Here is an 11,970-nt window from a genome sequence, read left to right on the forward strand (position 1 = left end):
TGACTCAGTAAAGCACAATTTTTGATACATGCTTTACAATCATTTGACAAATAGAGCCTGGGAAATTTCTCAGACTTGCCATGAAGCTTCTGGAGCAAAAGAGGATTGTTTAGTCAAACATGTCTGATAACATTTAAATATCAGAATTGTTTACTATCTGTAATTTTATCAGTGATATAAGAGCGAGACAAAAGAAACCCTCATGGTTAATTTAGTAATTGCTAAAAAAAGTAATTTTAATTGACGTCAATGCTCACACCGCAGATATTTGCTTTGGTTTAGCTTTAATACGATTCATTTACTAAGATACTATAATATTGGCATATTTTGATTTTGCAAAGATTCTTAATTTTCTATGAACCATAAGCACATTTTGAAAATATGCAAATAATTTAGATATTGGAGTGAAAATATACTAGAGGAGAGAGAATTCAATTGTGTATCATGTTTATTTTGTACATTCAGTGGGTGTTAAGAATAGTAACATACAGGTGGATGTGTAACATTAGCAGAGACCTCACAGCATTTTGCAGTACAGTATATGTCAAATATTCACAAGATTTTTTTTTTGTTTGCACTAATACAACATTTTTACTGCCAATTAATTTTTGAACACCAAAGTGATTGTGTATAGGCAACATATGATTTTTTTTTTTTATATTTTTTTAATCTATTGTATTTTTTTCTCATATGTGTTGTTTGTCACATGGACATAATATTTTAATATCTTTCCATTTTGTCATACCAGTGATCCGAAACAAAAAGTATCTTCTATACGAAAGACATTACTGGGTGGATAGGGTGCACTTTTATACAGGGAGTGTGGCTTAAGCATGTAAGAAGCTTGATTGGAAAGAAGCGTTTTTCCATCCAGAATTACAGTTTAGAATCAAACATCTCTATGATAGACAAACCATGTGCCATAAAACCAGCTGACCACTAGAGGCTAATTAGTGTGGAATTGATCAGGAATATTTGGATGGATGTATAGGAAGTGACACTGTGTGTTTCCCAGCTCTATTATTGTCCCTGCTCTGCTGGGTCTAATGAATCTTGGGCATATTTCCTGCTTGGGCTGGAACTCTAGAATAATGTAATGGTTTTGGTTTTGCTTCCGATTTTATTTATTAATATTTATGAAATACTAATAACAAAACACATAATATGTATTTTTAAACTACACAACCAGTAACTACATGTTGTCATATACTTAAAAATAAAGGTTCCAGAAGGGTTTTTTTTCAGCAGTGCAATATATAAGAACCATTTTTGGTTCCCCAAAGAACCTTCAAGTGAACATTTCTAAAAAGAAAAAAAAAATCTTAGTGTAAAGATCATTTTAATAATCTAAAGAACATTTTTCCACCTTCCTGCAATGGAAGGTTCCATGGATGTTGAAGGTTCTTCATGGAACCATCAATGCCAACAAAGAACCTTTATTTTTAAGTGTGTACTGTAGTTGTGTTGTGTATTCGATACATTAAAAAGAACCGACTAGATTCATTAGATTAGATTCATTTGTTCCTAGTAGAATCCTAGTATACTGGTTGTGCTAAATGATTTTTATTCAGTAAAAATTGCCTGAATTTGAGTCCTTGAAAATGAGTCCTTTTTGGGAGTCGCACTAAACTGTGCTGTATGTTTTTGATTCATTAAAAAGATGGGACTCATTATTTGTTTGAGATTCATACTACACTGGTCACACTATATGGTTTACAAGGACTGAATCATGAGCCATTTATTCTGTAATTGGAGTACACAGGGCTCACTATATGTTTCACGCTGTAAATTCAGTAGCAGTGTTATGTCACTGCTGAATAAATTGTGTAGGAAATTTATAAAACAGGAAACTGTCAGAATTTTTTAATTCAGTGTTAGCAAAAATTGCACATGCGAGAATCGTTAATGGAGATAAACGTCATTTGTTTCCAGTATTTTTTTCTTCCCAATCTTTATTCTAATGCTACATGAAACACAGTATGCCAGATTCGGACCTGACTTGGTAAATTAACAGTGAGGAGCACCAATCGGAGATAAAGGCCCAGACTATCGGCAGGCACACTGGCAAACCATTACTTTACAGGTTCTCATCATAAAAGAGAGATGTGACAAAGTGGTATAAGACAAAAAAGTGAAACTGAGGTGAAGGAGGTATGCTAGAAAAACAGATTGTTATTGTTAGATTTACATGAACATCTTCCCCCTTGACTTTACGAACTACAAATGATAAAACGCTACATATCCTTCCATTTCCCAAACCTCACACCAAAGGGCTCAGAACGACCCAGTAATATACCAGAGCTTTCCAGCTCCAAACCACAAACACACCTCTTTGTCTATCTCTATATTACACAGGATTTAAAATGAAAGTGGATCCAATCCACCTTAAAAAGGCCATCTGATGACATTGGCTAGTACAATCTACGAAACAGTGAGCCACTGTTCTATGTGAAGTGAAGCTCTGGTGTATGAAATTCATACAGAGTGACATTCAGAGTGAGTTTGTAGCATAGCTGTGCAGATTAAGTTGTTCAGGGCCAGATTTATTCAAAGTGCATGATGAAATCAGTGCACAAGCAATACATTAGGCCCAGAGTGCTGCCAATAGGGTTATTGTTGTACAATCACATGACTCAGCTTGTAGCTGTGGAGAATGTGACACAGCAGGAATCTCTGAAACATATCCAGCCAAAGCATAACAAAACAATTTATACTTTTGCGTAGATCATACAACCTCTGTGTCACTTCAGTGCATTTCTCAGACAGTGGAGAATCAGTACATATCAGAAGACGCTCGTCACAAGCTCCTTTAAAACAAACTCCTTCCACAAACTTCTGGATATCAGATGCCTCAAAAAAGAGCCTGTTTACTGTGCACCAGCATCGCAGGTCCACACAATGTCCTGTTCTGGAGTGAGATATGGAGCGTAAAGACGTGTTCAGTTTTATTAGGACAGTTACAGAATCCCAAACCTCATAAATTCCTAACAGTCAATATGTTTTTTTGTTATTTTGGTCTCGTTTATTATTTCTCATGTATGTTGGTGTTCAGGCGGTGTGTATGTGTGTGAGCAACTGAGTGAGAAAGTAAATGTGTACTTTAAAAAGATTCAATTCCGAGGCCCATCATCGCATTAGCAATGATGTAAAAGTTGGCTTATGTCTTTTTTTATCAAGTCAAGTCCTCCCGATAATCAGTTACCTTCCATGTAGTGACGGTAACAAAAAGGCATCTTTTCCCAGAACTCTCTCTCTCTCTCTCTCGTTATTAAATGTTTCCTGTGTGCCTGTGTTTGAGCGTGTGTGCGGAGAGAGATTGTGGTGAAGCTCTAATATTCATTGAGCGTGTGCCACTTTGAGATTTGGCGGCGTGGGTTTTGGCAGACCTCCTGCCAGTGGGCGGCTCCCGAGGGGCAGGGGCTGTTTGCGCCAAGTACCAGGCGTCCCAAGGCCTGGTTTTTAGTAGTGCGGTCAAAGTCCATGACCAGGAACTCAATAGAGATGTCAGGCAGCAACTCAGCCGGCACGTCATAGATGAAGGATTCGTTAAAGACTGGATTGAGCGTGCATTTCTTCACATGCGTTTTCTTCTTGGCAATGCGCTTGTGGCCATAGAACACATTCAACTTCACATACGGATCTGGGACACAAAATGAAACGATTCGAAGTGAGATATAATTTTTTTTTAAATACTATAATTTTACATTAATTTAATGGATTATAATTTTAAAACTAATGTAATTTGTATATTTGACTGTCAAAAGTTTAGGGTCTGTCATAGTTTTTTATATCAATACTTTTAATTCATTAATTAATCAAAATTGACAGTAAAGACATTTATGGTGTTGCAGATATGTCTATTTAAAAAAAAGAAATGCTGTTATTTTGAACTGAAACAAATGTATCACGATTTCCACAAAATATTAAGAAGCACAAATGTTTTCAACATAAATAATAATAATAAATCTATCTTGAACACTAGATTAGCATATTAGAGTAATGGCTGCTGAATATTCAGCTTTGCCATCATCAAAAATTACAGTTTAAAATATATTCAAATAGAAATCTGCAAAAGTATTCCATAAAATTACTGATTTACTTATTTTTTATCAAACAAATGCAGCCTTGGGAGCATAAGAGACTTCTTTAAAAACATAAAAAGTCATACTGACTCCAAAACTTTTAAACAAGTGTTATAAACAAAAATTTAATTATACTCACTTCCAGATAGGCCAGTGATGTCCAATTTTGGAAGGTGTTTCGCTTTTAACACCACCACACTCAGTCTGTGAGAAACAGGCTGATAGGAAAGAGAGACCAGCAGCTCTCCACGGCTCACACACTGCAGAAATTCAAATACACATAAACAAAAGTTTAAAAAGAAAATATATTTATTGAATAGACCTCTTTGGCTTGAATCAACATTACAATGCATGTAAGAATATCCCTGGGTTCACTAATCTCAACAGCACTGGAAGAACTGCAGCATAAGCAGGTAAGTGAAAATGTGATAGCAGCTCTTCAGCACATGGTGTATTAGCAAAGAAACTGATCAGATGCATTAATAATAAATACAAACTGAGTGGGCTGATGACTTGTTAAAAACTTGTTTTCTGATTATTTCACAGCTCATCCTTTAGCTCTTGGGTTCTGTGTGGAGGCACGAGGAGGCTTTTATGTGCGTGCCAACTGGATTGTCTACGCGTCATCTAAACCCACTCAGTGAGCAGGAGGATAAGCACATTTATCATTGACTACAAACTGCAGTAGGACGATGACAGTGATGCACAGTGATTCAGTGCTGAGCTCAGACTTATAAAAAGAACCCAGATGAATCAGTCACACAGTGCCAGCACAAACAGAATGCAGGAAATAATTGTTACATTTCTTGTTATAATGAAATTGTTATAAATATCTATTTATAATTTTTTTCAGTATAATATACAGTGTTGAGGGTAGCGCAATACAAGTAACACAAGTTATGTAATCAGATTTTTTCAGAGTAACTAGTAAAGTAACGCATTACTTTTTAATTTACAAGAAAATATCGGAGTTACTTTTTCAAATACATAACGCTTTGTTTTCTCATTTATTGACTGACAGTTCTCATGCCCCCATGTTGAGAGAAATGGAGAGTAAGTGCAGAGGCATTGTGTGTGCTGTGTAAACATCATGGTTACTGTAGTTCTAGACTATGGGCCAGATTTATTAAACAGTGCAAATTAGCGCGAGAGCACAATTCCAGAACAGCAGGTGATTTACTGACAATGAGAAAATTTAAAAACACAGATGCAACATCTAATCTACATATTGACCAATGCAATATACCAAGCGCAGCACAAATTAGCGTAGTCGCAAATAAGTAGAGCCGATGCTCATCAGGTGTGGGTGATCTACTTATGACATAAGCACAAAATAGTTTAAGACATGCTTTTTTGGGGCATTAAATAATAGCGCAAATACTAGTAATTTGACGAGCAAAGTAAGTAAGTTAGTAAATCACGTTGCATGATTAATTTGAATACCTCCCATAAATTTTGCATCTGAAAGGGAAACTCCTACAAATGCATATTCAATAAGGTCAGGCGCAAAAATAACTCTGTCCGCGCCTTTTCACCACTAATTCTTCACTGCGCGCCTTTAGTAAATTCTGACAGTACTTTTTTAACACCAAAATGTGGTTTGAGCTGGTGCAAACTGACAGTAAATCTGGCCCTAAATGTGATCATGCATTTACTCATCTCACTTGCAAAAAAACAGATTCAGTATTCCTCAAAATGAATAAATATGGTGAAATGTGAACCCAGAATATGACGCAAATATTCTGTAGGCTATGCATTTAATCTAATCCTTATCATACTAAGGAAAACTTACTTTAGATAAACATAACATTTGTATTTCTTTTTTTTTTTTTTTTGCTAAGAGCTTTAATATTTGTCAAAAATAGAACTTTTATCTTTTAAAAACAAGCAAGCCCAGCCTAGATTTAAAAAGTAACACAAAAGTAATGCAACATATTACTTTCCATAAAAAGCAATTAAGTAACATAATTAGGTGCTTATTTAGGGAATAACACAATATTGTAATGCATTACTTTTAAAGGAACTTTTCCCAACACTGATTATAAATAATAATAAAAAAATCCTTATTCTTGCTTTTGATCTTTCTTTTTCATGCTGCATGTATAAAGCACTTTATAATGCACTGCACTGTGCTACACAATAGTCAGAATCTGAATTTGAGCTAGGTACTTTAGGATAGACTTGAGTTTGAGGCTCATATTTATTTTTTCTTGTGTTACGCTGTTTCTCACCTGCATACTTCTCTTTGTGATCTGTTGCGTAATATGGACCCGGCCTGTACTCGGATCCACACCTGCCAGCGGAACCATCGCCTCCCCAATCACATCGTCTCGTGAGAACCGGTCAAAGCTCAGCACCAGGAAGTGCAGAGTGAGATCTGATAGGGAGCTGTACGGCACGCCATAAAATGTGAAGGTCTCATCAAACGCAGGTTCCAGAGTCTTCCTCAGGACCCGAGTCTTAATGCGATGTTTCTTCTCAGGGAGAATGGTCATCTTCACATAGGGGTCGGCACTGCCAGCGTGGCCTTCTATGGCCGGTAACCCCCGAGCCTCCAGGATTGTGACCACCAAGGCCTTCTTGGGGAAGTTATAATCGATTGCGATGCTGAGATCTCCTCGGCTGGGCTCTTCACCGGGGGTGAAGGGTGTAGCCGTGCTGGAAACCGTAGTACTGGAGGTCTGACTGCTGCTGGCAGAGCTGCTGTCCAGACAGCAGTAATCCGCATGCACAGGAAGTTCCCTCTCCAGCTTGGGAACCTCATGGCCACTTTCCCCTAGCCTCATCTGCATTTGTTTCTCTCCCAGCAGGCCGCTTTCTGCTGCCGAATCCATATCTACCAGCACCACTGGGCGGCCCTGGTTGCTTTGAGCCCCATCGGTGGTCTGGGATCTGGCCTGTCGTGCCACTCGTATGAGCCTCTTGCTGCTGTTAAGAGTGTTGGGGTAGATGCTCATTCCTTTCAGCATGTGAATAAACCTGTACGGTGGGTCTGTGAGAGGATCACTTTGTTCCGATTGGATTCCATGAAGCTTGTAGCTCGTCCTGTTGTAATGTTTCTGACAGCAAGTCCACACAAAGATTAATGCAATGACTGCAACGACCAACACACCGGCACCGATAAACCCTGCCAGCACTGGGGACATATCTAAAAGAGAAAAACAGAGACAGAAGAGTAAACTGACTGATGAACAACTCAATCGCATCCATCTACATTCACCCACAGCATATTCATACCTGAAGATGTTCACAATCTTAAATCGTAAAGAACAAATATGTCTTTCTTGTTAAAGCTTCTGGTTAAAGCACAAAAGCTCGGAACATGCAGACACTGACAAACTCACAGTAGACTCGGTTTATATCTACTCCATGCCCACTCCACCCGCACATGCAGAGGAGCACAGTCATCCCACACAGCGACGACTGCATCCGGTCTCACGCGACAGCAACACAGCTATGAAATATTGAACATTCTTATCTAGGTGTATTTACACTTGGCTCTCTGTAAAAGCTGTATCAAAGTGTTTGACATTTCTTAATGCATTTAATTGTATGCTACATTATGAATGTTACTTAAAGAAATCTTTTTTTTGGAATAAATATGCTGCCTCAAATGCTGTAAAGAATAGAATTTGTCCATTAAGAAATTAAAAAAACCTAGATGCATTTTCTTTTTCCTTCTTTTATATTAACTTAGCATGGACTCGTTAAATTGGTCAAAAGTGACAGTAAAGACATTTATACTGTTACAAAAGATGTCTATATAAATATATATAAAATATACAATAATAATAATATAAAAAATTATATAAATATTTTATATATTGTATTTGATATATTTTAAATATTATATATTATAGAATATTATTATGGATAATATTATATATAAAATGATAAATACTGTTCTTTTGAACTTTCTATTCATCAAAGAATCCTGAAAAAAATGTTTCCACAAAAATAAAAAGCAGTCTTTAACTGCAGAACTGGATGCTTCAACTGATTTCAATATTGATAATAAGAAGTAATGTTTCTTGAGCACTACATCATCATATTATAATGATTTCTGAATAGTCACATGACACTGAAGACTGGAATAATTGCTGCTGGAATTTTAGCTTTGCCATTACAGGAATGATCCCCCCCCCCAATGTTCTTACTGTATTTTCTATTTTCCATTAAATACATGCAGTTTTGGTGGACATAAGAGACTTCTTTCTACCGACCTGTAACTTTTTAAATATGAAATAAATAAAAATAATTGCATTTACAGCAAATGAACAAAAGCTGAAGGACAGTACTTAAGCATTCTGTCCTTGTGTTGTCAGGACAGTGACATAAATTAAGACTTTGTTAAAGGAAACACTCTCTGGGAGAGTGTTTGTGATATATGTCCATTGTGAGATGTGCTGCTTAAACATGAGTTGCTTAACAATGAATCTTGATGCTGATCACTCTATCCACGCCACAATACCATTTTACGAGATCAAAGTGACCTAACTTATGAGATCAGATGTGAGGTCAGCAGTTTTACTGGATCCCTGAGTGGCAGTTTTGTGATGAATGAAGACAAAGATTCGGAAAAGAAAGAGAAGGCAGCAAAAAAATCTAATAAGAAGAGAAGTCTAGTCATCACAGCCCAGAAAGAACAGCATGATGGAGCTACAGCCAAAATTAACAGCGTGAAGCAGACAGAAAAAGATATTTGCCAGTGCTCCACCCAGTCTGTTGTTCTTTGCTCCATCACTCTCACCCAACCCCACACAAAGACCCTCACCCCACTTGCTAGATGATGCAAGACTTGGCAGGCTCCAAACAGCTGCTCCAATTACCTGGAAACATCCCATGGGCACAGACACATATGAACCAAAAGCACACGCAAACAAAGAGGATAGACACCCACCTCACGCACACATGTACACAGGTTCGCTTGAGTTTTTAATCAATGTACTGACAGTACCAAAGCCTCTGACCTCTCACTGACATCTCAATGACTGAATTCTTGGCGTACTCTGTATTTCTCAAGATATAAATCAAAGTAACATCTCTTTAGAGCCCTGACAGGTGTGTCTAGACTGTGGACACTGTAGAGTGATCACGTATCAAAGATATATCCGCCTAGGGTGTTGGTAGCTAAATGATTAACTCATTGCTAGTTAAAACATTGCAGGAAGGAGAAACTGTGAGGGTTGCTAAAAGAACCCTATCAATGTTATGCCCTTGAGGAAGGCAATTAGTGGACTCTAAGATCCTTCAGATGAAAATAATCTGCTAAATTACAGTCTGTGGATGAGGACAAGTTAAATGATGTGTGCTCTTACTTTCCCATACCAGAATATGGCAATACACAGTACCATCTACGGCAGTGAAATCAATTCATTTATTTACCAACCCTGACAGAAATTAGTACTGCCAGTTATTCCAGCACTGTGGTCTCAGTGTGCATACGTCATATCAGAATGATGCAGCAAAAACATCTAGAAAAACCTTCATCTTGTGATGTAATGAAAGTAGCGGCAGATTTTTTTTTTTTTTTTACATATTGTGACGTACATTCAAGTGAAATGGATTATTGAAAAGATAAAAATGCAGAGCTTTTCAAGAAAGTGGACTAAATGATTGGAGAAGTCAGGCAAAAAATCATCAGAGAGAAATCTGTCATTTCACAGGAAGACGGAGTTATGACTATAAATCTTTTATTAAATTATGAGATAAAAAAAAAAATTAAACATGCATGGATGAATTAAGTTGAGTTAAGAAAATAGCTAGGGTGAAGTTCCATTTCATGCTGACCTCAAAATATAAATGTTAAATAAAAAAGTCTTTGATTTTAGACTTTGAGCTGTTACCCAAAGCATTTTTAATTCACAGATTAGCTGGTTGTATCTCAAACAAGATAAGATCCACCATTGTAAAGAAATAGTTTTCTACACGCAATATTGTCTTCTAAACAAGGTCCTAGTGTAAATCCTACATGACTGCACATAATCCAAAGCAGACGGTGCCTGCTCTTTGAATACATGTACAGCCCACAGTGAGAGTGGGCAATGAAGCTGTGTCTGGAGCGTGAACGTCTCTCGGAGGCTCATGCCAAATGGAGGTGGGCACTATGGTGCCAGCTGGTGCTGGCATCAGATCCGAGGACACTCCTTCCGTCATGTTATCCCACACAGTTATTCTTTTACATTAGCCCTAAAAATTACATTTCCTTAAAGATAATGATTTTCATATCAGTTTAGTAATTGAAGTGACACATATAAAACAGAGAACAACAACATGCTCCGTTTTCAGCTTCTTTACTAAAATTGTTCTCAAAAATTTGTCTTAATTCAGGCGTAGTAGAGAGGAAATCAATTTTGTATAATTCTGAGAATAACCAACATGTTTTTACTCATAATTCCAGTGTATTTTGTTGTATACCAATATTATTTATAAAAAACCCTAATGCCACTCCCTTCATTACCTCATCACTGTACATCTGAATGAGGCCAGAAGATACTCTTATCCCCAACACTTATACTGTCAGTTTACACTGAACACCACAAACACTAAAGCAAGCTTTCAAATAAGCAAAGACAAGGTTTAAATAAAATTTAAAAAAAATATTTTTTGACGAACCAGAGTTTAAAAACACCTGGATATATGAAGGAGTCTTATTAAATCCTTTTAAGATAAAGAGTATCTATTTAAAATAAGGCATATACATTTTCAGAGTTATCAAACTCTAAAATATTTTATTTGGGTAAAAAACAAAATACTATACTTTTAAAAACTCTTTGTCCTTAATACTTACACTGTAAATCATGAAAGACTGGAAAAAAACATGGTGTCTTAAAATATTGGTGCAGAAAATGGGGGGTCTTGGAGACTAAGAGGCTGATGGCACCTGTCAAAGAGCAGCTGAGAGCAAAAGATAAAAAAAAAAAATGTCTTTTTAGTCAATATGAAACTCTAGAGGACATAAGGGTGTGTAAATGATGACTAATTTTCATTTTAGGTTAAACTGTACCTGTAAGAGGGTTTTAAGCTAAATGATTGAAACGAGTACAGAGAACCTCACACATCTGCATAATTGTGCATTTGACTCCAACTAGTTACTTGGATGGAGCCCTTGCAATAAATTCCCCTTGTGACAACTAGCCCCAATAGGTTAGCTGGTGTTTTTGAGGACACATGGGTGGAGGCTGTAATCTCAGCGGTGCATTATTAACAAACGCTCATAATTTAACCAATCACTACATGACTGGACAACAGGTATTGATGGTGGTTGTATAGTCTTGATTTAAAAAGCTCGCCAAGCGCTGTCCAAAATCTCACATCATAAACGAGTGCTATCTTAACCAGGTCAAGTGTATCCATAAATGCGTAACATTCATATCTCAGGCGTGTCGGGATGGCTCAGGCCTGCGCTGTACTCACCGTACGCCGCGCGTATTTCAGTGATCTCAGCCATATTGAGGGTTTGGCGCGCTGCGATCCGGTTAACAGCCGTGGAATAAACAATAAATGTCGACGGTCCTTCGTTTAGCTGATATAATGTGGATGGTTCATGGCTACATCTCTACGGTACGCGGTGTCCTCGGTCCAGGCCGTTGTCGGATGCTACGCGCTGAAGGATGCTGTGCGTCGGGATGCACTGCGTCAGATTGAGAGTCTGACCGTTAAGTACCGCCCTCCAGCAGCGCGCATCTCATTGACAGCATCCCAACACCGTACCCCCCTGGATTTTCCAGCAATTTCATATCCGCCGAAACTTAATAAATTGTAATAATAACTCATGATCCTACTGAAAAAAATAGTTGTTTTTTTTGTAACAGCTACAACTACTTTGCATATAATATAATTGCATTGTATTTTTTGAAAGATTGCATGCAATTAGAAATGAGAAAAC

At 37.3% G+C, this 11,970-nt stretch overlaps 1 protein-coding gene across 1 annotated transcript; it reads right to left on the reverse strand.

The window, feature by feature from the left end:
- Positions 1–685: 685 nt before the first annotated feature.
- LOC306887778 (synaptotagmin-11-like) lies at positions 686–11,727 on the reverse strand. Its single transcript, XM_079445794.1, has 4 exons — positions 11,499–11,727; positions 6,314–7,230; positions 4,222–4,342; positions 686–3,640 (listed from the first exon to the last, which is right to left on the reverse strand). Exons 1-4 carry the CDS (start codon positions 11,530–11,532, stop codon positions 3,330–3,332), a joined length of 1,383 nt encoding a protein of 460 aa, XP_079301920.1. The 5' UTR covers positions 11,533–11,727; the 3' UTR covers positions 686–3,329.
- Positions 11,728–11,970: the final 243 nt, after the last annotated feature.

The sequence above is a fragment of the Barbus barbus genome, assembly GCF_936440315.1.
Source record: "Barbus barbus genome assembly, chromosome: 21".
Taxonomy (NCBI): domain Eukaryota; kingdom Metazoa; phylum Chordata; class Actinopteri; order Cypriniformes; family Cyprinidae; genus Barbus; species Barbus barbus.